Source organism: Lynx rufus, unplaced genomic scaffold (genome assembly GCF_022079265.1).
Source record: "Lynx rufus isolate CCGP_SWC_20201006 ecotype Redwood Valley unplaced genomic scaffold, mLynRuf1.p SCAF_5, whole genome shotgun sequence".
Lineage (NCBI taxonomy): Eukaryota > Metazoa > Chordata > Mammalia > Carnivora > Felidae > Lynx > Lynx rufus.
Genome location: NW_025814867.1, coordinates 51357696 through 51381066, shown reverse-complemented (window position 1 = coordinate 51381066; position 23371 = coordinate 51357696). Strand labels below are relative to the sequence as shown.

General features: G+C 40.2%; 1 protein-coding gene across 2 annotated transcripts in view; it reads left to right on the top strand.

Moving 5' to 3' along the window:
* VEPH1 (ventricular zone expressed PH domain containing 1) overlaps positions 1-23371 on the top strand; it is a 235637-nt gene that overhangs the window by 92594 nt on the left and 119672 nt on the right. For both annotated transcript variants that reach the window (XM_047100256.1, XM_047100255.1), the window contains exon 6: positions 11026-11246. In XM_047100256.1, the coding sequence (XP_046956212.1) occupies positions 11026-11246 (221 nt within the window). The remainder of the gene's footprint in view (positions 1-11025; positions 11247-23371) is intronic.

The window sequence follows — 23371 nt, the reverse complement described above, 5'->3', positions numbered from 1 at the left end:
TGTGCTGACAGCTCAGAGTTTGGAGCCTGTTTCAGATTCTGTGTCTCCCTCTCTCTGACCCTTCCCCATTCATGCTCTGTCTCTCTCTGTCTCAAAAATAAATAAACGTTAAAAAAAATAGAAATTAAATTTAAAAAAATTAAAAATCAGCTCAAAATTGGAGGATTATCTGCCTAACAGAGTCATTAACAATGTTTTAGTTTATTTATTCTCTACTTGATTCTACAAAAGAAGATTTCAAGCAGCTTGCCCTCTCAAAGTTCTGTTAAAAAATTTATTGAATCTTAGCTTTCGATCCTTATAAACTAACAACACTTGATGCCTACTTACTCTGAAAGCATTTTGCTTATATTTTTATGCTAATTTTTAAGGCTAGAAGAGCGTATCTTTGTCTGGGTAATATAACTTTTAAAGAATAAAATGTATTAGTTGTACAGTTATTTTGGTTGGCATTTATAGATTACTGGATAGCTTGACCATCACTGCCTTGGCTACTTCAAGAGCAGTAATATTTTGTGGATTTGGAAATGTTAAAATAGTAAAATATTTTTACTTCAGACACAGGAAAATATTGAAAAAGACTGGGGAATAATTGCAAAGAGAAAAAGATCTATATAACTATAGATAATGAGCTAAAACTTGGCTCAAGTCACTAAGAAAATCTTAAATTGTGTAGTAGTTTTACTTAATCATGTAACATTTTTAAAAAGGGAAATGGGTACCTGGGTGGCTCAGTCAGTTGAGTGGCTGACTCTTGATTTCAGCTCAGGTCATGATTCCAGGGCATGGGATTGAGCCCCACATTGGGCTCCCCACAGAGCGTGGAGCCTGCTTAAGATTTGCTCTTTCTTCCTCTGCCCCTCTCCCCTACTCACTCGCTCTCTCTTTAAAAAATTTTTTTTTCAACGTTTATTTATTTTTGGGACAGAGAGAGACAGAGCATGAACGGGGGAGGGGCAGAGAGAGAGGCAGACACAGAATCGGAAACAGGCTCCAGGCTCCGAGCCATCAGCCCAGAGCCTGACGCGGGGCTCGAACTCACGGACCGCGAGATCGTGACCTGGCTGAAGTCGGACGCTTAACCGACTGCGCCACCCAGGCGCCCCACTCGCTCTCTCTTTAAATAAATAAATAAGGAAACAGACTTTCTCAGTAAAATGTAGAGCATATTTCACTTCTAGGTAAACTTTTTTTGTAGGTTACTAATACACTGGCCCATATACTGAGCTGATATTGGGGTTTTGGACCTTTCTAGAACTTCTAAGCCTTCTTGATTCACAAAATAAGTTAACTGGGGAAAATTAAGGGTATATAGCTTCTGAGACAGCTTGTTTTTGTTTTTGTGATAATTCAAATATGCCTGCATTTGCATTTATAATTTTTTAAGTTTATTTATTTATTTTGAGGTGGGGAGGGGTAGAGGGTGGGAGAGAGAGAATCACAAGCAGGCTCCACGCTGTCAGTGCAGAGCCTGATGTGGGGCTCTATCCCAGGAACTGTGAGATCGTGACCTGAGCGATAATGAAAAGTTGGATATTTAACCAACTGAGCCACCCAGGTACCCCTGCATTTATAATTTTTGACACTCAAGTAATAATAGCTAACATTAATTTAGTATTCCATGTGCCAGACATTATTCTGAATGCTTTGTTTTTAACCGAATCTTCACAGCCATTCGATGGGGCAGGTGCTCTTATTAACCTGTTTTATAAACTAAGCCATGGAGAGTTAAGTAACCTGCCCAAGCTCCATGACTGGCCATCACAGTGCCATGACAAACTCAGGAAGGAGCTTCTGAGCCCCTTTTTGTGACCACCACAGTACCATCCACTCCTGCTTGGACAAATGAGGAATAGCTGTGAGGGCTTTACATGGTACTGTCACCTTTCTGTTCTCTGAGGGTGAGATTTTCTCTGTGAATATTTATCCAAAGGAAATCTTTCATATTTATTGACAATTTGAACAGCCAATAATCTTCTTATTTGCCTTGCTAGTCTCTTATTGTCATTTCTATTTTACATGAAGGAAATAAAGCTTCTGGAAAGCCAAATACTTAACCAGTCCTTTTTTCAAGAGGAGATTTTAGGCAGTGGAACAATTTAGGTTGTTGCTAGTAGATATCTCAGAGGGAACTATAAGTCTCCAGGATGGGTCTGAGCAGCAGCTGGAATGAAGAAACTTAATACATTGCTCAGACCAGCTGAATCCAACAGAAAAGCAGTGCTAACAAGTCTCTTATGACTTGGACTCAGTCATTTTGGATTTCTAAAAAGGGTGATTATAAACTCATCAGTCAATAGAATATTTGGAATTAAAAAAATTTTTAATGTTTATTTATTTTTGAGAGAAAGAGAGAGAGAGAGAGAGAGAGAGAGAGCGAGCATGAGCAAGGGAGGGGCAGAGAGAGAGGGAGACACAGAATCCTAAGCAGGCTCTAGGCTCTGAGCTGTCAGCACACAGCCCAACGTGGGGCTTGAACTCATAAACTGTGAGATCATGACCTGAGCCGAAGTTGGAGGCTTAACTGACTGAGCCATCCAGGTGCCCCTAGAATATTTGGAATTTTATTTTAAAGGTTACTACTTCAAATTCTGAACAGAAAACAGAATAGAAGATATCAAAAATCTTCTAGCATAATAGGACAAAGAATCATATACCATCAGTAAGTGGAACTTTACCTGCTCCAAAGTGATTCCCATTGATTAAAAATTTTCCTCAAATATGAGTTACAATTCTCATGCAGAGAGGGCTCCATAATGCAGTATCCCAGACCAAAGGGATCCCCCTTTTTAAATGGCATTTTCTAACATGTTTTTTTTCCTTTTATGTGGAGAGCCAAGAAAGAAAGAAAAAAAGGATTTCAGAATATGTCAATGTTACCCATATTTTCATCTTCTTCTATACATAACTGAGTTGTAAGAAAAAAGCAAATGGCTGTCCCAAGTCTTCAGTCTGCACACCCAAGCTGGGTTACATATACAAAATAATCTGTAATGGGGAGAATTAATCTTTGATGAAAAACAAGAGTTCAAATGGATTTGAATGTGTAGTAACTTGTTACTGAGAGAAAATTTCAATTACTTTAAAGTCCCATGATGGAGCATAGAAGGAAAGACAAACTGGTAGATGTGCTTGAGACCAAACTCCATCTGACCTCAGTAAAGATGAACTTGCATTTCTCTGGACATGATGTCAATGGCTTATGGAAAGTCATGTCTTAACAATTTAGAGTGTCTTTCAACTCTGACCAACCAAGGTAAAAGCAGATATTTCCTTTTGTAGGAGATCCAGAAAGATTTGAAATAGATCAATAGATCCTTCTACTGACCTACCAACTCATATTCCATCCTTCCTTGCTTCCTGTCTTCTTTCCTTCTTCCTTCTTTCCTTCCTTCCTTCCTTTCTTCCTTCCTTCCTCCCTCCCTCCCTCCCTCCCTTCCTTAATTCCTTTCTTCCATAAACTTCATTGATTTTGTATGTGTGAATTCACCCACCAATAACATGTGTTTGTAACCCCAGATCAATACCTTAGATGCTACTGAGATCATTCACAGACATGCACAGAGCAGCAAAAAATTTGAATCACTTGACTCACAAGTTCCCAGTTGAGGTCGAACAAGGTACTGTTTTGTCTTCCTGTTTCAGCTCTCATACTATAAACAGGTGCCTTTTCTTTTCATAATATATTTAGTGCTACATTTTACTCATTTTTGTGTGTTTTTTTTTGTTGGCAATTTGCTGTTTAAAGTGTCTCACAAGTGTAGTGCTAAAGTGCTGTCTGGTGTTCCTATGTACAAAATAGCTTTGATGTGCTTTATGGAGAAAATGTATGTGTTACAGTAAGCTTTGTCCAGGCATGAGTTACAGTGCTGTTGGCTGTGAGTTCAATTTAAATGAATTAACAATATATATTAAGATGTCTTTAACATGCATAAAACAAGGCTATGTCCTCATCAGTTGTTGAAGATGTACGACCAGAGCTTGCAAGAGGCTAACCCTATATTTTCCCTAGAGACAGTGCTTCTGTGTTTGCTAATTCAGTGTTCCCAGTGACTTTATAGAACATAACTACCATGAATAATGATAATTGACTGCGTGTACACACACACACACACACACACACACACACACACACACAGGTATGTACAATGATATATCATTATATCACCAACAATGTGAATAAGAGTAGAATCCTCTGAGATGAAATAATTTCCCACCTTCTCACAGGCTGCAGAATAAGGTGACCAACTGTCTCAATTCACCCATTTACCCTTGATTGAGGGGTTTCCCCAGATGAGGGACTTTCAAGTGCTACAACTGGGAAAATTCCAGGACCAACTGGAAAGAATTAGCCTCCTACTCTAGAATTTCTTGAAGCCAAAGAATTGGGGTGGGGGTAAGGTCCATACAAACCCTTCAACTCCTGCTCTGCAGCTAGAAACCCCACCATCATTAGGAAAGAGACTCCTAAAATAAATATACGCCAAGCTATTAAGCACCACTGGCCCCACTCATGCTTCTGAGGGTTCCTGAGAAAAACCTGAGGCCTCCCTGGCAAAGCTTCATTGAGAAAGCATTAACAATAAGTTCATTTGATTTACATTTCTATGGCCCTTGTATCTCTTTGGGTGTGTGGAGACTTCAGAGTTGAGATGTGAAGAAGTAGAATGATTTGACCCAATAAAAAAGCAGATGCCCAAGAAATAAAATATTTTCATTCAGGCAGCTGAATATATTCTTTTCCATTAGTCTTTTGTACATTGATAAAGGATAAAGGAGAGAAAGTGTGGATTTTAGGATTTAATACATATTTCCTAAACCAGCAAATGCTCAACTTTCCAGAAATTTGTGACTCTACACAGACTAGTGAATCTCAACCCTGGCTGCACTTTAGAATTATTTGGGAGGTTTAAAAAAGTCCTGTGCCTGAACTCCCCCCATTACAATGAAATTAAAGAAGAATGGGTGGTGAGGATGCTACTGTGCATTAGAATTGTTTTAAAAGGATGATTCTAACGTGCAACCTGGGCTTCTCTGAGAAGCACTGTGAAGGAAGACAGTGTTGAGAATAGGTCTCAGGAAGCTTCCAGGTTCAGCAAAGAAAACACTATAATCAATTGGTAATGCCTGTAGTGGGTGGAAGAGAGGAAAGGTTGCAGCATGCAGGGCTGTACTAAACCATCTTTTCTAGTCCAGGCAAAGCAGAAAGGTTCTAACTCTGGAATCAGGCAGATCTTGATTCTCTCTTGGCTCTGCCATTACGACTCTCCTACCTGTGTAAGCTGGGTCAAGTGATTAGCCCTCTCATCATCAGTATCCTTATCCTGATACCCATCTTGCAAGATTTGTTGTGAGGATTAAGTGAGGAAGCATATGCCGAATACCTGGCAGGCACATGCTTATTAATATAGGGAAAATATCATCATCATTACAGGCACACACACTTTCATTTTTGGCCACTTTCTGAGTTGCATTCTGTTATCCTGACAAAGAACAAAAGCAGAGGGGCTTTATGAGGTAGGAGTAGTAGCAACTTTAAAAACAAAATGAATAACACTGATACAAATGAATGGTATGGCCAAGGCAATGTTGTAAGCACATGATCTAGTTCAGGGGTCAAGAAATTACTGCCTGTGGGCCAAATCCAACCATACCCCATTCATTCACTTCTTGTCTGTAGCTGTTTTCCCATGACAGAGATCGCATGACCCCTAAATCCAAAAATATTTACTATCAGATACTTTACAGAAAAAGTTTACTGATCTTTGATTCTAGTACATCAATTCTCAGTGGGTTCATGGGTCCCCGAAACCCCCTTTCAGGAGATCTGTGAGGTCAAAGTTATTTTCACAGTAACACTCATACATCACTGACGTTTCTCACTGTGTGGACATTTGTGCTGGAAGGACAAAAGCAATGGTGGGTAAACTGCTAATGCTTTAGCACCAATTGAGACAGTGCACTTTATGTTCCTCACCACCATACACTTGCAGGGAAACAAAACAAACAAAAAGCCGGTTTCACTTAACTCTGGGTTTCTTAGGTTTGGCACAATTGACATGGTGAGCCAGATGATTCTTGGTTGTAGGGGGCTGTCCCGTGCATTGCAGGATGTTTGGCAGCATCTCTGGCCTCCACCCACGACATTCTACCAGCCTTTCTTCTCATTTCCTGGCTGTGACAACCAAAAGTGTCACCAGACATTTTTTTTTAATTCCTCAGTTTTAACTCAATATATATGGCAATAAATGGCAAATATGAATAGACATAACTCAGATAAACAAAAAGTCTTTAGGGTCTTCTATGATTTTTGAGAGTAAAGAAGTTCCAAGACCACAAAGTTTGAGACCTGCTTCTCTATTTTGTATTCACCGAGTACTTATAATGTTTATGTTGCTAAGTCAAAAATAATGAAACGAGGGGCACCTGGATGGCTCATTCGGTTGAGCTGCTCAGGTCGTAATCTCACAGTTCAAGCCCCACATCAGGCTTGGTGCCGACAGCTCGGAGCCTGGAGACTGCTTCGTCTTCCTCTCTCTGTGCCTCCCCTGCTCAGGCTCTGTCTCTCTCTGTCTCTCAAAAATGAATAAATGTTTAAAAAAATTTTTTTAAGAAAATAAGAAAAATAATGAAGTGAAAAGGACCATGCAACTGATTATGAACAAGATACAGAAACAAAAATTGGAAAAATATGTGTGTGGGTGGGTTTGAGTTTTTTGATGGGAGGGGTAGAGGGTATCACCAGTGAGGACACAGCTTTAGAGACAGAGAAAGCATATGTGACCTTGAGCAAGTTAGTCTTGTATTTGTGCTTCAGTTTCCTCCTTATAAAATGGCAGTAATCACAGTACTGACTTCAGAATATTAATGGGAGGATTACATGAATAAACACATAAAAAGTGTGTAGAATAGGCTTTGCACTTAGATGAAGTATACTCTGTGGGTCAGCTATTAGTATTATTATAATAAATAATTTGTCAGAAAGGACGAGGTCAGGCCTTCAGTTAAGGCATACAGGTGCTGCTGACCTTACCGCCAGCAGAAAGACAAAGCAGAAAAAATGAAGTCACTGGCTCCCTAGAGACAAAATGTCATGGAGCCCAGAAAGAAACCAGAATCTCCTCACCCCCTTCTTACCCTAACACCACACTTTCTAGTCCAAAATCACATCTGTTACCCCTGTAAGGTACATGAACATCCTCCAAGGTTTCAAAACAAACGATGTGAGGTTGGCTTGGTTTCATATGTTAGTTCCAGAGCAGTTCTAATTTTTCTTGTTCCTGCATTGTGATTAATTTTCCCTTCAGCTCAATTTGGCTGCCAGAAGATCATCCAGAATTGTGTTGATTTCAGCAAATACCCACATAGTCACTTTCACCTTTGGGAAGACACATGCTTTGAAGCAAGTGCTTGCTAACTTTCATAGTGAGAAAAATCCTTAATAAAACTATAGGGACACTTGGATAAGCAAATGAAATTTGCAGCATGATTTAAAAAAAATGCTGAAGAAGAATCTGATTCTGAAAATGAGGAAGCTACCTCAAATGTGAAATTATGTTCTCAGTAGTAAAGTGACCCATCGCCTGTGCTCTCCTATCTTCCTACCTTCCTGTTTCATGCAGGACAAGTTTTATTGTCATTGTTTACTATGGCTATTGAGAATGTTGGGTTAGATTCTAAAACCTAGTTGAATCCAAATGTCACCTTTTCTGTGAGATCTGATGACCCTACACTATTTAACATTGACTTCCCTCCCTGCACCTCCCCGTCTTGCTTCATTTTTCTGTAAGGCATATTTCTTCATCCAATACATTACATATTTTACACACGTATTTTTTTATTGTCTGCTTGACTCGTTGATGGCAGAGGTTTTTATCCTTTTCCTTGAATAATGTGTTCCTAGCTTCTGAAAGAGAGCCTGGCACGTGGTAAGTACCCCCACATTAAACTTTTGCCTTTATTTATTCATTCATTCATTCATTCATTCATTTATTTTGATTTTGAGAGAAAGAGAGTGCACGCACGCCCCCATGTGAGCGTGTGGGGTTAGAGAGACGAGGCAGAGAGAGAATCTGAAGCAGGCTCTGTGCTCTCAGTGTGGAGCCCAACACAGGGCTTGATCCCATGAACCATGAAATCATGACCTTAGCTGAAATCAAAAGTCAGATGCTTAACCAACTGAGCCACCCAGGCACCCCTCAGCTTTTGCCTCTAAACAGGAAATGGAAAATGTCCCTGTGATGTATTGCATACTGTGAATTCACATATGGAGACCTTGCATGAATGACAGCATCTATGTTTTGCAAAAAACCTATTTGACTCAAGAGCACGTAAGTGTCATTCTGCAACCTGGCAATTGTATGAGCCAAAGTATAAAATAGGCTGTTAGGAACTTGTTCCAATGGTCTCTATTTTTTAGTCATCTAATATTCTTATCCTTTAATGAATAAATGTCTCTTCAGTTAGCTGTCCAGGTCATGAAATATGAGCCCCTACCCCCACACCCAGACAGAGTACTGTGATTTAGTGGTTGTTAACAAATGATTATTAAGGGATTGATTGGCAGATGTACTCCACATCCCCAAGAGATGTGTTCCACTGCAGTTGTACATGCAGTCTTTGAAAATCAAGTTAAGTAGTAAGGACTAGGGAACTTCACTACTTAAATCTGTTCTATAATAAATATTTCTTGTAAAGCACAAAATTCCTTTGCAACTACATATTTTATTTGTAAAGTCATATTTTGGCATACAAGGTTTGCTTAAATTAGTGAATCAAGACTTATACTCTGGGTGTAGACTCTACAGGCTCAGTTCTGTGCCAGGCTGATGATTGATGTTGAGAAATAGCCCCTTTAGGAGACCTGACTCGGGTATGTAACCATTAGTGAATTATAATTGGAAGGAGGGATTGCAAGTCTCTCAAAGGCAGAGTCTACCTCTTATTCACCTTTGTCATCTAGAATCTAGCACACGCATATTTTAGGCATGCAATACCTATCTGGTGATTGAATAAAAGCATGAATACACAATTGATCAAATGTAATCAGGTACTAACAAGATTTTTAAAAAGTCTATAATGCAGTGAAAATTCAGACAGAAGAGGTCACTAGGAATGGCTGCATGGAGGAGATAGGACAGAAGTTACATCTGGAAAGAAATTAAGGTTTCAAGTGCAAGAACAAAGGGTAAAAGGGAATGCCTAGCTAGAAAAGTAATTTAGACCTGTACACCTATCAGTCTAAAGGATATTGAACATCAACTTCCAGCATATATTTATTTATAATTACATGTATATTCTGCTACATTAACATAATGAATAGTTTTTAAATACATTTTAAAACTGGACTTTTAAAGAGGAATTAAAGATGAAATAAGTCATGTTTTAAATTATCTTTATTTATTGTGTATCATTATTTATATTGGGTATAAATGTACAGTTCAAACAACTCCCTTGATAATTTTGAATTTTTTTGGCTAACTTCCAGCTATGTTGGATTAAATCATGGTGTCTCATGGCTCATGTGAAGATATAGGAGACCTATCGGCGAAGATATTTACTTGTTACTCACCCATGCCTGAATTCATATGATCCTTCATCTTCCGTTTCCCTGAAGGAACCTAGTTCAGTTACTTGAGAGCATTAACTTGATTAAACGTAGATAATATAATCCACTCACTAGACCAGTAACCTAGAATCCATAACATGTTGAAAGATGCTTAAAATGAACAAATGAGTGAGACTAACTGTGGAGAGGATGGAAACCTTACACACCGGTGTGATACCTGGCATTGTCTGATAGAAGGATGGATCAGGGGTGCCATTGACCAGCCTCTTCCTTGCAGGCAGTTACTGAGTCACAGACATGGGGACTGGAGGACACAAAGTTGGGAAGAGTAGATGGATAGGGCTAGATTTTTAATGGTAGTTGAGAGGTTTTGACCTGATGAGATAGGCAAATGCGATTATTCATGTATTTTTAAGAAAAGAATAATGGGGGAAAAAAGTTTTATTTTTAAAAAGTTTGTCCTGAAAATAAGGAAAAAATTAAAATCTCAAGCCAGTTCAGAGGCATTGTGAATGAGACATTATTTAGCTCTAGCTAGCTCTCTCAACTCCCCATAGAATTGTCATCTGCTGGTCATGGGACTGTAATTTTCCTTTAAAATATAGGTTTTTGTTTTTCACTGTTCTTCTGTTCCCCTTTAGCTTCACTTGATGTATACTTGACTAGTACAATTGTAAGATATTTAAAAGGTACAATGTGATTATTTGATATACATATTCATTATGAAGATGTTTCCCCCACATTGAGTTAACTGACGCATCCATCACCACACATATTTACCTTTTTTGGAGAAAGGGGTGAGAACATTTAAGTTCTATTTTCAGCAAATTTCAATTATACAACATAGTATTATCAATTATAGTCACCATGTTATATGTTAGATCCTCGGACCTTATTCAGCTTATAGCTGAAAGTAAATTTGTACCCTTTGAACAACCTCTCACTATTTCTCCCACCCACTCCAGTCCCTGTTTCTATGAGTTCAACTTTTTTTTTTTTTTTTTTTTTTTTTTTTTTTTTAGTTCCCACCTATAGGTGATACCACATGGGATTTGTCTTTCTCTGTCTGGCTTATTTCACTTAGCATTATGCCCTTCACGTTTATCCATGTTGTTGCAAATGGCAGAACTTCCTTCTTTTTTATGACATGCTTATGGATGAATAGTATTCCGTTGTGTATGTATACCACATTTTCTTTATCCATTCATCCTTTTATGGACACATAGGTGGTTTCCATGTCTTGGCTATTATGAACAATGCTACTCTAAACATGGGAGTACAGAAATCTCTTTGGGATAATGATTTTGTTTCCTTTGGATAAAAACCCAGAAGTGGGATTGCTGGCCATATGATAGTTATATTTTTCATTTCTTGAGGAACCTCCATGCTGTTTTCCATTGTGGCTACACCAGTTTGCATTCCCAACAGCATACACTGGTCTTCATTGTTCTTGGCAGGAGAGAGCCAGGAGCTGCCTGCCATTCCTGGTGAGTCAGCTGGCCAACATGGAACATTCGTTTCATCATATTCTCCTGCTGGAGATTAAGAGCATCACTGATGCTTTCTCCTCCATCCTGGGCCCTCAGAGCAGAGATATCTTCCGCATGAGCAACAGCTTCACTGCCATTGCCAAGCTTCTTACCCAACAACTGGAAACTACCAAGGCCAGAAGCAGCAGGTGAGCAGGAGGTCCTTTGTACCTGAGGGATATGTCATAAACCCATGGAAGCGTAGCACAGGCAGTAACAGTTTCTTTTGTAGGCATTCAACTTCCCAAAGAAAACCAAACCCACTAACGATCTCAATGCAGAGTAACTTCTGAATAAATTATGGCATTTGCCAGAATTTTTTTTTAATTTGTGAAAACCAGAATGTAACAAAGGATTTTCTAGAAAGTGAACAAAATATGACAAAGGAATAAGAATGTAGTACAAATAATGATATTTATAACACTCACTTATGTAGTCAACAACTGTTTAGCAATTGCTTACTCTGTACCAGGAACTCTGTTAGAAGCTAGACATATAGAGAGAGATAAAATATATTCCTTGTACCCAAAGAAAGCTCACTTTCTTTTTTTAAAAAAACTTTTTAATGTTTATTTATTTTTGAGAGAGAGAGGGCAGAGGAGGGGCAGAGAGAGAGGGAGACACAGAATCCAAAGCAGGCCCCAGGCTCTGAGCTGTCAGCACAGAGCCCAATGAGGGGCTCGAACTCATGAGCCATGAGATCATGACCTGAGCCGAAGTCGGACGCTTAACCAACTGAGCCACTGAGGCACCCCTAAAAACCTCACTTTCTAATAGGGGAGATAAATATTTAAGTGGCTAAGAGAATAGTGGGAAGGTTATGCTTAATCAAGATGCAGCCAAGGAGTCTGGGGACCATAGAGATAGGGATATCTACTTCTGTATGGAATGAAGAGGAATAGGAAACTGAGATCAGGGAAGGCTTCCCAGAAGAGATGATATTTTGAGCCAAGTCCTAAAAGATGACCAGATTGCACCAGGCAATCTTCTGGGCAGCATGTGAAAGAGCACACACTCTAGAAACATAAGCCATTTTGTATTGCTCGGGTATGTGTTAGAAGGTAATGTGAGTGAAGTGGTAAGCAGGGACCAGATGATGTTGGGTCTGACCCCTTCCTAAGGAGTTTGAATATTACTCACTAGGCTAATGAAGAATCATTGTGGAGGTTTGTACATGGCAGGATATTATCAAAATCCATGTTTGAGGAAGCTTACTCTGATTCCAGTGAAGAGAATGTCTCAGAAGAGGCAGACTGAAGTCAAGTCCAGTGAGGGAAGGACAGAAGAGTGTCTCTGGGTATTGGCCATAAGGAAATTATTGAAGATTCTGAAGAGTGAGCTGCCAGTGGTATGGCTGGGCAGAAAACAATACCTGGGGTTGAAAGGAGAGAGTGAATACAATGCATCAAACTGGCCCTTTCAAGAGGTTTGTGGGGAAAAAAATAAAGATCATGCGAGACTGAGGAAGAGGTTTTATTTTATCTTGCTATACTTTGAACACAGATGTCTTAGAAGTTAAAAAAATTTTCAAATATGTACTCTCATTTGATACTCATGACCACCCCCACAAGGCAGATATTATTCCTATTTTACAGAAGAAGAAACAGAGGTTTACAGGTGAGTTAAATGTCTTCCCAAGGTTTCACAGTGAGTAGGTGATAGAGGATGCACTCAAACCTTAGCTTCACACTTCAGATCCTATACACTGGAAGGTATTCAGTTCTAGAGAAGGGACAGGGCTAATTTGAGACTAGTGTCAACTTTTGTGACTTTTTGGGGGTATCAAATGATGCATACCATTTCTAGTATGAAATAAGGATTCCCAAAACAAAAGAAGGCATCTTGACAAAATTGTGAGCATTTAATCATGAGGGTCCACTTTATGTCCAGCCTGGCACAAAGTCTGGAGGTTCCAAGAGATATAAGACACCATCCCTGCCCTCAAGAGGTCTGTAGACAGGTATGCAAAGAGGTTCTGGTAGAAGTGCATACAACAGACTATGGAGCATGAGGGATATATTGTCTAACAGCCAGGAAATTACAGAATGTTTTACAGAGAAGGTCAAATTTAAGTTCATGCCATATTTATTGAGTAGCTTCATGGGCCAGGCATTTCTCTAGATACTAGATTAAGTCGCACAGGATGAATGAGAGTTTCTCAGACAAGGGTAGAAAGGTTACTCCAAATACAGAAAAGAGCATGTGCAAAGATACACGGGCTTAAGAGTGTGTGACCCAAAGTAAGGCAAAGTAATTGGTTCATTGTGGTTGAAGCAAGTACATCAGGGTAGGGTGGGAGAGTAAGCTGAAATGTTAGGTCAGAGGCAGATTATCAGAGGCTTTACACACTGTATCGGGAAGTGAGGCACTCATCCCTTAAGCAGTATGGAGGCTTGGAATGATTTTTATCCAGGGAGTGATCACAGCTCCTGACAGAGTAATTAGCAGATGGTAGGCCCTTTTAAATGTTTCTTCGCTGAAGGACCTGGTAAATGAGGAAGTGGCTCAAGATGTGGAGCACTGAATGGGTTTGGCTGGAGCAGCAGGAGAGTGACCAGGATGCTATCGTTGGAGCCCAAACAACAGGCTCTTTCAACTAAAGAGCCTAGACTAAATCATTAATGGAGGACCTAAGAAGTCAGGGCAAATCATTATAGTGAGGAGAGCACAGAATTATGAGGAATCGATTACCAGTAGGAAGGTAGGATGAGGAGAAGAGGGGGAGAGTAGATAAAACCCAGAGATACATAGTTTGAGTGACTGCATACATATGGAAGATGATGTTAATAACCATGAAAAGAGGAGCAGGAGGGGAGCCCAAATGGCAGGCTCTTTTAGCCCCCTAGAGCCCACGGAGATATTATGTGGCCAATAGGGCCATCAAAGTCAACAATAGCTATTCATCCAAAGAAGACTAATTGCAAGTGCCCTTTTCTCTCAACACCATAGTTTTGATCTGTTGTTGCCTGGCTCAATATATAAATGCTTGTAAACCAGTGTTTCTAATTTTGGTACTATTGAAATTTGAGCTAATTAATCCTTGGTTATGGGGCTGTCCTGTGCATTATAGAATAGTTGTCAGCACCCCTGGACGCTGTCCACTAGATGCTGGTAGCAGTCCTCCCCCTAAGTTGTGGCACCAAAAATGTATCCAGACATTGCTAAATGTCCCCTGAGAGGCAAAAATCGCGTCCAGTTGAGAACTACCACTATATACATATTCCATTCAAAACAATAGCATTTTAACAGACTCACGACCTGCCTAGCAACAGCCTAAACACAGCAGTATCCAAGAAATCCAAGGCCTGCATCACAAAGGGGTGATTTGTCATTTGTATGCAAGCACAAAGTCACTGTTGGCCAATTTTCATGATGTGGTTTTAGAAATTTGGTTGAGAGCCTCTACAGCAGGTGTTTGGAGGAGCCATTTTGTATTCTGTGCACAGCCAGCCTGCTTATTTCTTCTTCCAGTGATGAGTGACATGTGTATCAGATGTGAAAGCTTAGGCACACATTCTGGCCAGTGTTCTATGTGTTCTCTATTGCTTCTACAAATGCAAAGCTGCACGAGGCCAGTTGGCATCCGTAAGAGTATATATTGAAAAATATTTACATAAAGGAAAAACACGTTACACAATAGTGTTACATTGGGCACTCTAACAAGAAAATTGACCCTTAATAAATAGGCCCAATCTCAGATGCCTAGGTGGCTCAGTGAGTTAAGCATCCAACTTTTGATTTAGGCTCAGGTCATGACCTCACAGTTCATGAGTTCAAGCCCCATGTCAGGCTCTGCTCTGTGTCAGTGTGGAAGCTGCTTGGAATTCTCTCTCCCTCTCTCTCTGCCCCTACCCCACTTGTTCGTTCTCTCTTTCTCTCTCTCTCTCAAAAATAAATAAAACTTAAAATAAATAAATAGGCCCAATCCAATTAGCGATAAACACATTCCCCATGAAAAGTAGAATTTAGGAGATATGTACAGAGGAGGAAAATTATAAGGTTTTACTATTAAAATATGAATCTGTATGTATGAGAATGCATTTCTATTTCTCCTCCTTTTGTTATTTTTCTGGAGAAAAAAACACAAAGAGAAAAATTAAATGTGTCGAGATCAAAACATCACCACTCACCTCCATCCTCAGTACTTCAGCCTTTCTCAATTCAAAATATTCACTCCGCCAATGTTCAACACTCACTGTCAGTCTTCCACTCAACTGTAATTATTCAGTGGGAACCTCAAAACACTGGTGTGGACAGCCAGCCTTTTGTATCAGCTGCTCATCCTCTCTGGGATGGTTGCTAAGCCTTCTCTCTGAACATCTTTTCCCTGAATAGCCTTCATTGTGACCACTTAGCTTCAGTAATTTTAATCTGTGTCCCCCACAGAAGAAAGGTCTATACTTTTGTCTAAAGTACCCAACAAAGTCTGATCTTTACAATTAAAGGGGAAATGAATAAGTGAAGAGAGTTTGAAAGAAAATTAAAGATGATAAAATTCAAAACAGATGTCATCTAATTCACAAATCTGACACATCGCCCAGCAGGCCAGATTTTAGACTTCAGGCCAAAAATACAAGATTATCAAAAGAAAAACAATTAGCATCCTAGAGAGAATAAAAACCTGAAGTAGACAGGCACCTTCTTTGTGCCAAATCTTTCTGAATTAATTGGGTGAGTTTTATTAGATGCACCAGGTAACATACTTGCACTTTTTTTGTTCCTATGTTTTAAAAAGAATGTCTATATCTAAACAATAAACCAATAGGAGCTAAATAACAGGACAGCCAAGCAAAACATTTAGAATTTGAATCTAATTCTGGAGAAGCAGAAAGAGGTAACAGCAATTGTGGATTAAAAAGGAAGATGTCAAGATAAGGAAAAAGATCTATACCTTTCGAAATTGTGGGAGCCCTAAATCACCTTCTTGGGAAGCCACTAACCATTGAACCATATGCCATCCAGGACCAGGGGAATCTAGGGAAGGAGAGGGTGAGCTTCTGGCAACTGTGTGCTGGCTGAGCATTCAAGTGGTCCTTTGACTAGAAGACATCTTTGCCCCGTGCATGTGATTCCAGGGAGGCTGCTCTAATCAGGCACCATCAGATTTGGGGACAGTTTGTCCCAGGTGGTCTTAGTAGATATTTAGGCTCAGGCCCCAGTTGGTGATAGAAACTTTGAGGGGTGGAAATTGTGAAAAGAAATCAGGGATAGGGGGTCAAATAGGAGAAATGAGAAAAGACAGGGAGAAAGGGTAGCAACAAGAAAAGGCCCAGGGAAAAGCAGAGGACAAGGAGGGAGGGCATCTGAACACAGCCCAAGTCCCAGGGTTAGGTGGGGTGCATGTGTGTCAGGGGGTTTCCAATTCCCTCAGATCCAGCTTTCAAACCCTAGCCAAAGCCATCAAGTCATGGGGAGAAAAAGTTGCTTATAAGAAAAGTTTTAACACAAAGCATGTGGTTAAAGCTTTCCCAAACATCTCTGGCTTGGTTAAGTGGGTGGTAAGTTCTTTTGTTGTTTTGGTGATAATGGTGGTAGTTGTGGTAAAATTTTGTGTTTATTCTTTGTTTTTAAGAATCAAGCTTGGCGAGGTGGGGGAAAGGAGAATGAAAGGTAAATTATAGTCAAACTAAATGGGTGGGTGTAAATCTGATTTGGGATAAATGGAAAGAGATGGCACAATGGAGGGAAGGTAATAAAACAACAGTATGTTGGGGAGAATGAAGGGAAAACAGATTATGTTTATAAGAGAATGACTCCAGGAAATCTGTCCTCGTTGGAGTTGTCCCAGAGTTTTGGTTTATCCTAAATTTCATGCAATAAACATCAAAGAAATGGATTACAGGTGAGAACCAGGGATTTGAGTCAGGCTGTGGCCCTAATGTATAGCCAAGCAACATGGCCTGCAAAGACTGTTTCCAAACTGTGAGACCTTGTATAAGCAAGGTTGCAGAGTTCCCATCTTGATATCCTGGAGGTCACATCAGAACCTACCCCTGATGTAATACACAGTCCCTGAAGGCATTGCCCAAGAAATTGAGAATACGGCTTTTTACTGGGTCCACAGCAGAAATTGCAGAAAGCAGTGGTCCAAGTTCTTTACAATCTGCAAAGCAGTTATCTGTAGGTCTGATCACACCTTTAACTAGCTCCCACCACATGATAGATTTTGTGCTAAGGATTTTTAACTATGTTTTATTGTTTAATCCTCACAACAAAGTCTTCCAGTATGTATTAGAACGACAGACGCTTCATCTTAAAATATAATGGAGTAAACCTTGTGGGCAGGCGAGAATAAAGGAAAATTCTCTACCCAATACTTACTCCCCTCTAGGTCCATGGCAGTTCTTGGAGTGCAATAGTGCAAATGCCCAGATGTTGGCTCATAGAATTTTCTGTCATTTCTTCCTTTGGTCTAGTCCAGTAGATCTCAAATGTTAGTGTGGATGAGATTTACAGTGCTCACAGTGCTTCAGAGATAATTTGAAAGAATTTTAAAGGAATGTCAAAGGTGACTTTTGCTTACTCCTCCCCAAAGTGATACACCCCCCCCACCTTTTATCATTATCTTCTAGAACACCCTCCATCCCTCTTTTCCCTTTGAAGGCTTGCCTTCTCTAAGACTCTAATTCAGTACCACTTCCCCATGAGATGTTTCTCACCCACCTCTGCCCACTGTAACCTTCTCTGAACTGCTACAGTTCATCCTGCCTTTCCATTCTTCTGCACCCACAGTCCTGCCCTGAAGTGTTAGGTAGCTTTCTGTGTGCCTCTCTAGTTTTCCCCAAACTTGAGAGAGCTACTTTTCAGAGCCTATTGCTCTATGGAAGGAAAATAGAGTCTTAAAAATGCTTATAAGAGTTCCCACTTTTTTAGGCAAGACATGTTTATACAAAGAGAAATTGATTCTTTGAGAGCAACTCTTGGTTCAGGGAATATACATGAGGAGGTTCAGGACCATAATTAAAAACATGTGATGTTCTGGTCAACATTGCCCCCTGCTTAGGAAAAGCTGAATGTAATTTCGCCCCACCAAGGTAACCAGAGTTTTAAGAAAAAAACAAGTATATATCTTTTCAATCTAGAGAGTTCTATGCTGGTCTCTCATATAAAAAGTGAATTGTAACAGCTGTTTGTGGCAGTAGCTGTGGCTGTTGTTACTCCTCCATGTGCAGGGAAGGAAGGGCTTCAGTTTTTTGCCCCTCTTCTTACCGAGGAGATTAAGCCTGACATGTGGTACCATTTATGTTCCATGTGTTGTTCATTTACTCCACCATTTGTCCTTCCTTAAAGCAGCATTTATGGTGATGTGAAGGTCTGTAAAGGTATTTCAGGAATTCGTTTATCAGCAAGAGATGTAGGTGGGAGACATCATTATCAGCTTTGGAGACAATGAAGCAAGCCCAGGGAGCTTGAGGCCCCAGAGGGGCTGGCTCCGTGAGTGTGGACAAAGAGGGGTGGAGAAGGAGGCGGGGCGAGGCCCTGCCAAGGAGCATGAGCAACGCAATTGCTGCTTTGTGAGGGGATCCAGGCTTTTTGCCCATAACACAGACGTGTTTAAAAACACAAGACACACCAAAAAGGAAGAGACATTTTCATCAAGCTCCCATGGCTTGGTTTCCTCTTTCAAAAAAGACAGGAAACACCAAAGCTTTAGCATGGAGAAAAGGAAAAAATGCACTTGTGGAAGAGAAGGTGAGAGGGACTTGACCCTCTATAGCCTCTTGCAGGAGGAGTAACCCTCCCTGGTTCTTTTTTGATATTAATCATAATTGAACTCTGAGGTTGCTATTTGCGTGACATGTCCTGAGTTTTGAACACCTTTTCAGTTTTGGTTAAAGGGGATGCCAAAAGTCATTTTTCAGATCACTATGAAGGGTTGCTCAGTGATTGTATGTCAACTCTTTTCTGGTGTCTTGTTTCCCACAGAATGTTACTCAAAGATATGAAGGTAAAATGATTCTTGCTAGTTACTGCATTATCACCAATGCCATTATATGTATTACTTATCCCTGGGGTAGATTCAGATGCAGCCTGAACCAAACACCTACAGAGAGGCAGGTGGGAAAGCTATGTGAAGTGGGTGCAGTCTGGAAGCAGATACTTTGTGCTGGGTTTACTAGTTGACCTTCAGTAAGTTACTGAACTTCTCTGTGCCTAAGCTTCTCCATCTGTAAATGGAGGAAGTAGCAGGATTTGACCCACTGGATTATGTAAGAAGTAATACATGTAGCAGACCTGAACAGTGAGTGGCTTATGCATAGAAAGCTCTCAGTAAATATTAACTATTGGCATCAGTACTCTCTTCCAGGTGGGCACTATAGTAGGTGCTTTCGCTTAACATGTCCCTTATACCAGAGCTACTAAAAGTGTAGCTCATGAACCAACACCAGTCTGCAAACATTTTTACTAGCCTGTGATGAGGTTATTTGCAGAAACTGAAAATAAGAGTTTAGCAATTTGACATTGCTGCAATATCCAAACAGATGATCAGTGGGCTTATACTCAGTTCTTTGTCTTATTCGCTTTATTTCTCTGGTCATTTATTTTTATCATATTTCACAAAAATATTGCTCTGTGACATATGAAAATTAAAAAAGCAAAAAGCTGGTTCTGTTCCACAGGTCATTTGAAAAGCATTGCATTAGATCCTCGATGTAGCTAAACCCAGGCAGAGCTTAGAACTCTCTTCAGTGACTAATATTTTGCTCTCCAAACTTTCCTTTGGGACTTAAAGAAAGACATTTAATAAATGAGAGAGAATGAACACAACACTTCAGCGATGATTGAGATCGACGACTGTGGGATAGCTCAGCCTAAGAAAAATAGTTCTTAATGATGTTCAGCTTTACCATCAGGCAAAAGGTGGACTTTTTATTAGGTTGAAGGCTGTTGGCTAGACTTTGATATAGGTTGGCAGGAATTGAATCACAGGATTTTGTTTTGTGTAGTGTTCTGTCCCCAACTCAGTCATTGGTGTGTTTTGACTGACTTTACCCCCCTCCCCCATTTCTAGGTAGCTATACATTTCTACCTATTAAAAATGGGGTAAGATATCATATTTGGGGTGGAAACTATGATAGGATGTATCAAGAAGAAAAACAACCATTATTTTGTTCTTCCAGTGTCAAAAGCTGGCAAGTGACAACGTATCAACTTTTTTCTTCTCCTGTGATTTCATTCTCATGGTAGATAACCTCTGTTTAATACTTTTACCTGCTCTCATCCCTAGACAGTAATGTTAGCCCAGAAAAAAAAGGAGCATGTTGTTTTTACAGTTCTTACCCTTGATTCAAAGCATTCTAATGACATTACTACTTTACATTTTTATATTCCTTTATACTTAACAGAGTGCTTTTGTGACTTGGGCCACATTCAGATGCCAATTCGTTAAGATCCAGCTGTCTTCTGTTAAGGCTGCTATTCATCTGACCTGCCCATTCTAGTCTCAGGACTCCTGACTAAAGAGTTAAGGCACATCTGAACCACCAGTCAGTGGCAAAACTGACAAGGTACCTTTACCTTGGAATCACAGGGGCTTTGCACTTTTTGCTCATGCTCTTTCCATATCCCATTCTCTCTCATCCTGGCTGAATGAAAAGTGAGCAAATAAATGCCTGAACATCTGCATTAGAGAAGCCACTTCCTCATATGAGGGCTTTTAACTTTTATTCTAACTATTGGGAACTTTCTGTCTACAATTGCTCAGAATTTATACTTACAGCACAGAGGGGTTTTTTTTGTTATTGTTTTGTTTTGTTTTGTTTTGTTTTGTTTTTAAACTACTTCTGCATCTCAGTAGCAAGGGCAACTATCCTTTAGGATACTACAGAAGTAAAAGCATTGTATAGTCCCCCTGGCTCTGAGCAGGAGACACTCATCTTCCAAGTTTGGTATCACCTACACAAGCTGCCTTCCTCTGGTGTCACATGTCCACACTGGGCAGCAGCCACCCGGGGTTTTACCATTTGATTTTTTCATGCCCATTCTGTATGGGCGACACTGTCAAATCCAATGTATAATGCTTTCAGCAATCTGATGATGCTCTGTCACTAATTCCATCTTTATATGACAAGAATGAGACTTAGACTTCTAAAAAGATTTGCCACATCACTAATAAACAGGAGATTGGAGTCCTGAACCTTCCCTGTAAGGCTATGTTCAGTTCATTTCCCCACAACCATCTCCTTTTGAGAACCCTTTAAAAAGTCTTGTGTGAATGAAATAAACCGTGGAATCATTTCATTTTAGGCAAAGTTGTATCAGTGGCACGACTGGCTCCCATATAACCAGGCACCTAGTGGACTCTGCTCTTGCCCATTCAGTCAGAGGCCAAATTGAGTACCAAGACCTAGACTTATCACCGTCCTTTCCCTTAGAATTTGAGTGTGACTGTTCCAGAACTGTTACCTATTATAGTCCCAAAACAGATGACAGCACTGTGGTGCTGGGGGATCCTCTGTCATTCTTATGATGACCGATGAGCCAAGAAATTGCTAAAGAGTAAAGAACATAACATCCTAAGAATTTAGGACTCCAATGTGGATTTGATCCATTATGTTCTTCTACTTCTCCTCTAACAGAATTAACTTTGCAGGAGTACATAATCTGGACATGGGATCACAAGCCAAGATTGTCAAACATTAATTAATACTACTTTGCTTTGACTTAAGGATCCAGGAAGTGCAGCTGCCAGTCTCTCCACTTCTGCCAGCTTCATAGTCCCATCTTGAGGTACAGTGAGAGCAGTGAGCTAGCTGCCCAAGGGCTAATTTGTTTCCAAGGGAAGTCCAGCTCACACAAGAGGGGGGTAATTAGGCCTCCCTCTGAGCATCCCTAGAGGTACTTTTAAAAACTTTACTTTGGCAACAAGACCAGAAACTGTTCAGACTGGAAATCATCTGAGCCTCTTGTAATATGGCATGTTGAGTTAAAGCCAAGTTAATATCTAGCGGATTATAGAACTCTGACAAAGATTTCTGTAAAGTTACCTCTGGAGTTAAAAGTGACAAATGGAAGAGAAATAACAACCCCCTACATGAGCCCAACCCACTGGCCCCCAGCAAGTAAACACACACAGGACAAATGGCTCCACCAGTGTTGTTTGTATTTGTGATACATTTCCTTGCTCTCCGAGGAAAGCAGAGTTTATCTCCAGAAAAGCGTTTTGGTTTTGAACAAATTCTCTCCTGTCTTTTTATAGCAAATTAAAAACTAGAAGAAGTGAAGGAGCAGTGAATGTTTATTATAAATTCTAACTTCTACCTACCATTTCCTGACCTTCTAACCTATCGGAACGAACACTGATCCTAACTCCCTGACAGCAAAATCCTATGACAAAACCCAGGTGGATCGATGGCCAGTGACAAAAAGTTCTCTTTGGTCCATCTTGTGGCTTCGGCTGCTTTGGTGACTCTTCATTACCATCCCTGTCCCCTAACTCCTGTGTTATGCAAATCTCCAAATCATAAAAACAAGGAAGATTGTGTATAAGAGAAACTCTTTGTGGTGAGAACTCCACTTATCAGAAATGCTCACCAGCTTCAAATGAAGATATCACTTCTCTGACCCAGACATTTTATTATTTCTTCGCTCTTCTTATCTGGCCTTTTGCAAATCCCTCATTTTACTCCTACTCTTGCTCCCTGCTTCTCTACATTTGATATTTAGCAAATGACATTGCCCCACCTCCAACCCCCTATAGGCCAGGGGAAGTGGCCAGTGCCTCATGGACATCTGGTGGAATTCAGGAAGTTTTTGAGGTGCAGAGAGTAGGCTGGCTTTAGAAACCGAGGTGGTCTTAGTTCATTTATTCCACAAACGTTTCAGGTACCTATGTGTGTGTGTCAAGTACTATTTCAGATACAAGAGAACAAAGATGAACAGTACAGGTCCCTGCCCACCAAGCAGTAGGGATTTACCCCAGGATGCGGTTGCCAGATTGAACAAATAGGACACCCAGTTGAATTTCAGATAAAGAACAAATAATTTTTTAGTATAAGTATAATCATTTTAGTATAGTAGAATACACTTGTAGTATGCCCCACTAGAGGTATACCTATACTTAAAAAAATATTTGTTGCTGATCTGGAATTCAAATTTGGCTGGGTATCCTGTAATTCATTGGGCAACCCTACCCTAGAGGCACTGGACTTGCCCCTCTTAGGGCCAGTGGATGTCTAGGGATAACCCATAACTTCTCTCGTGCCCAAAGTCCCCTCTGAGGGATGTGACAAGGCAATCTGAAAATGAAAGAAGGCATGCTCCCAGCTATTAG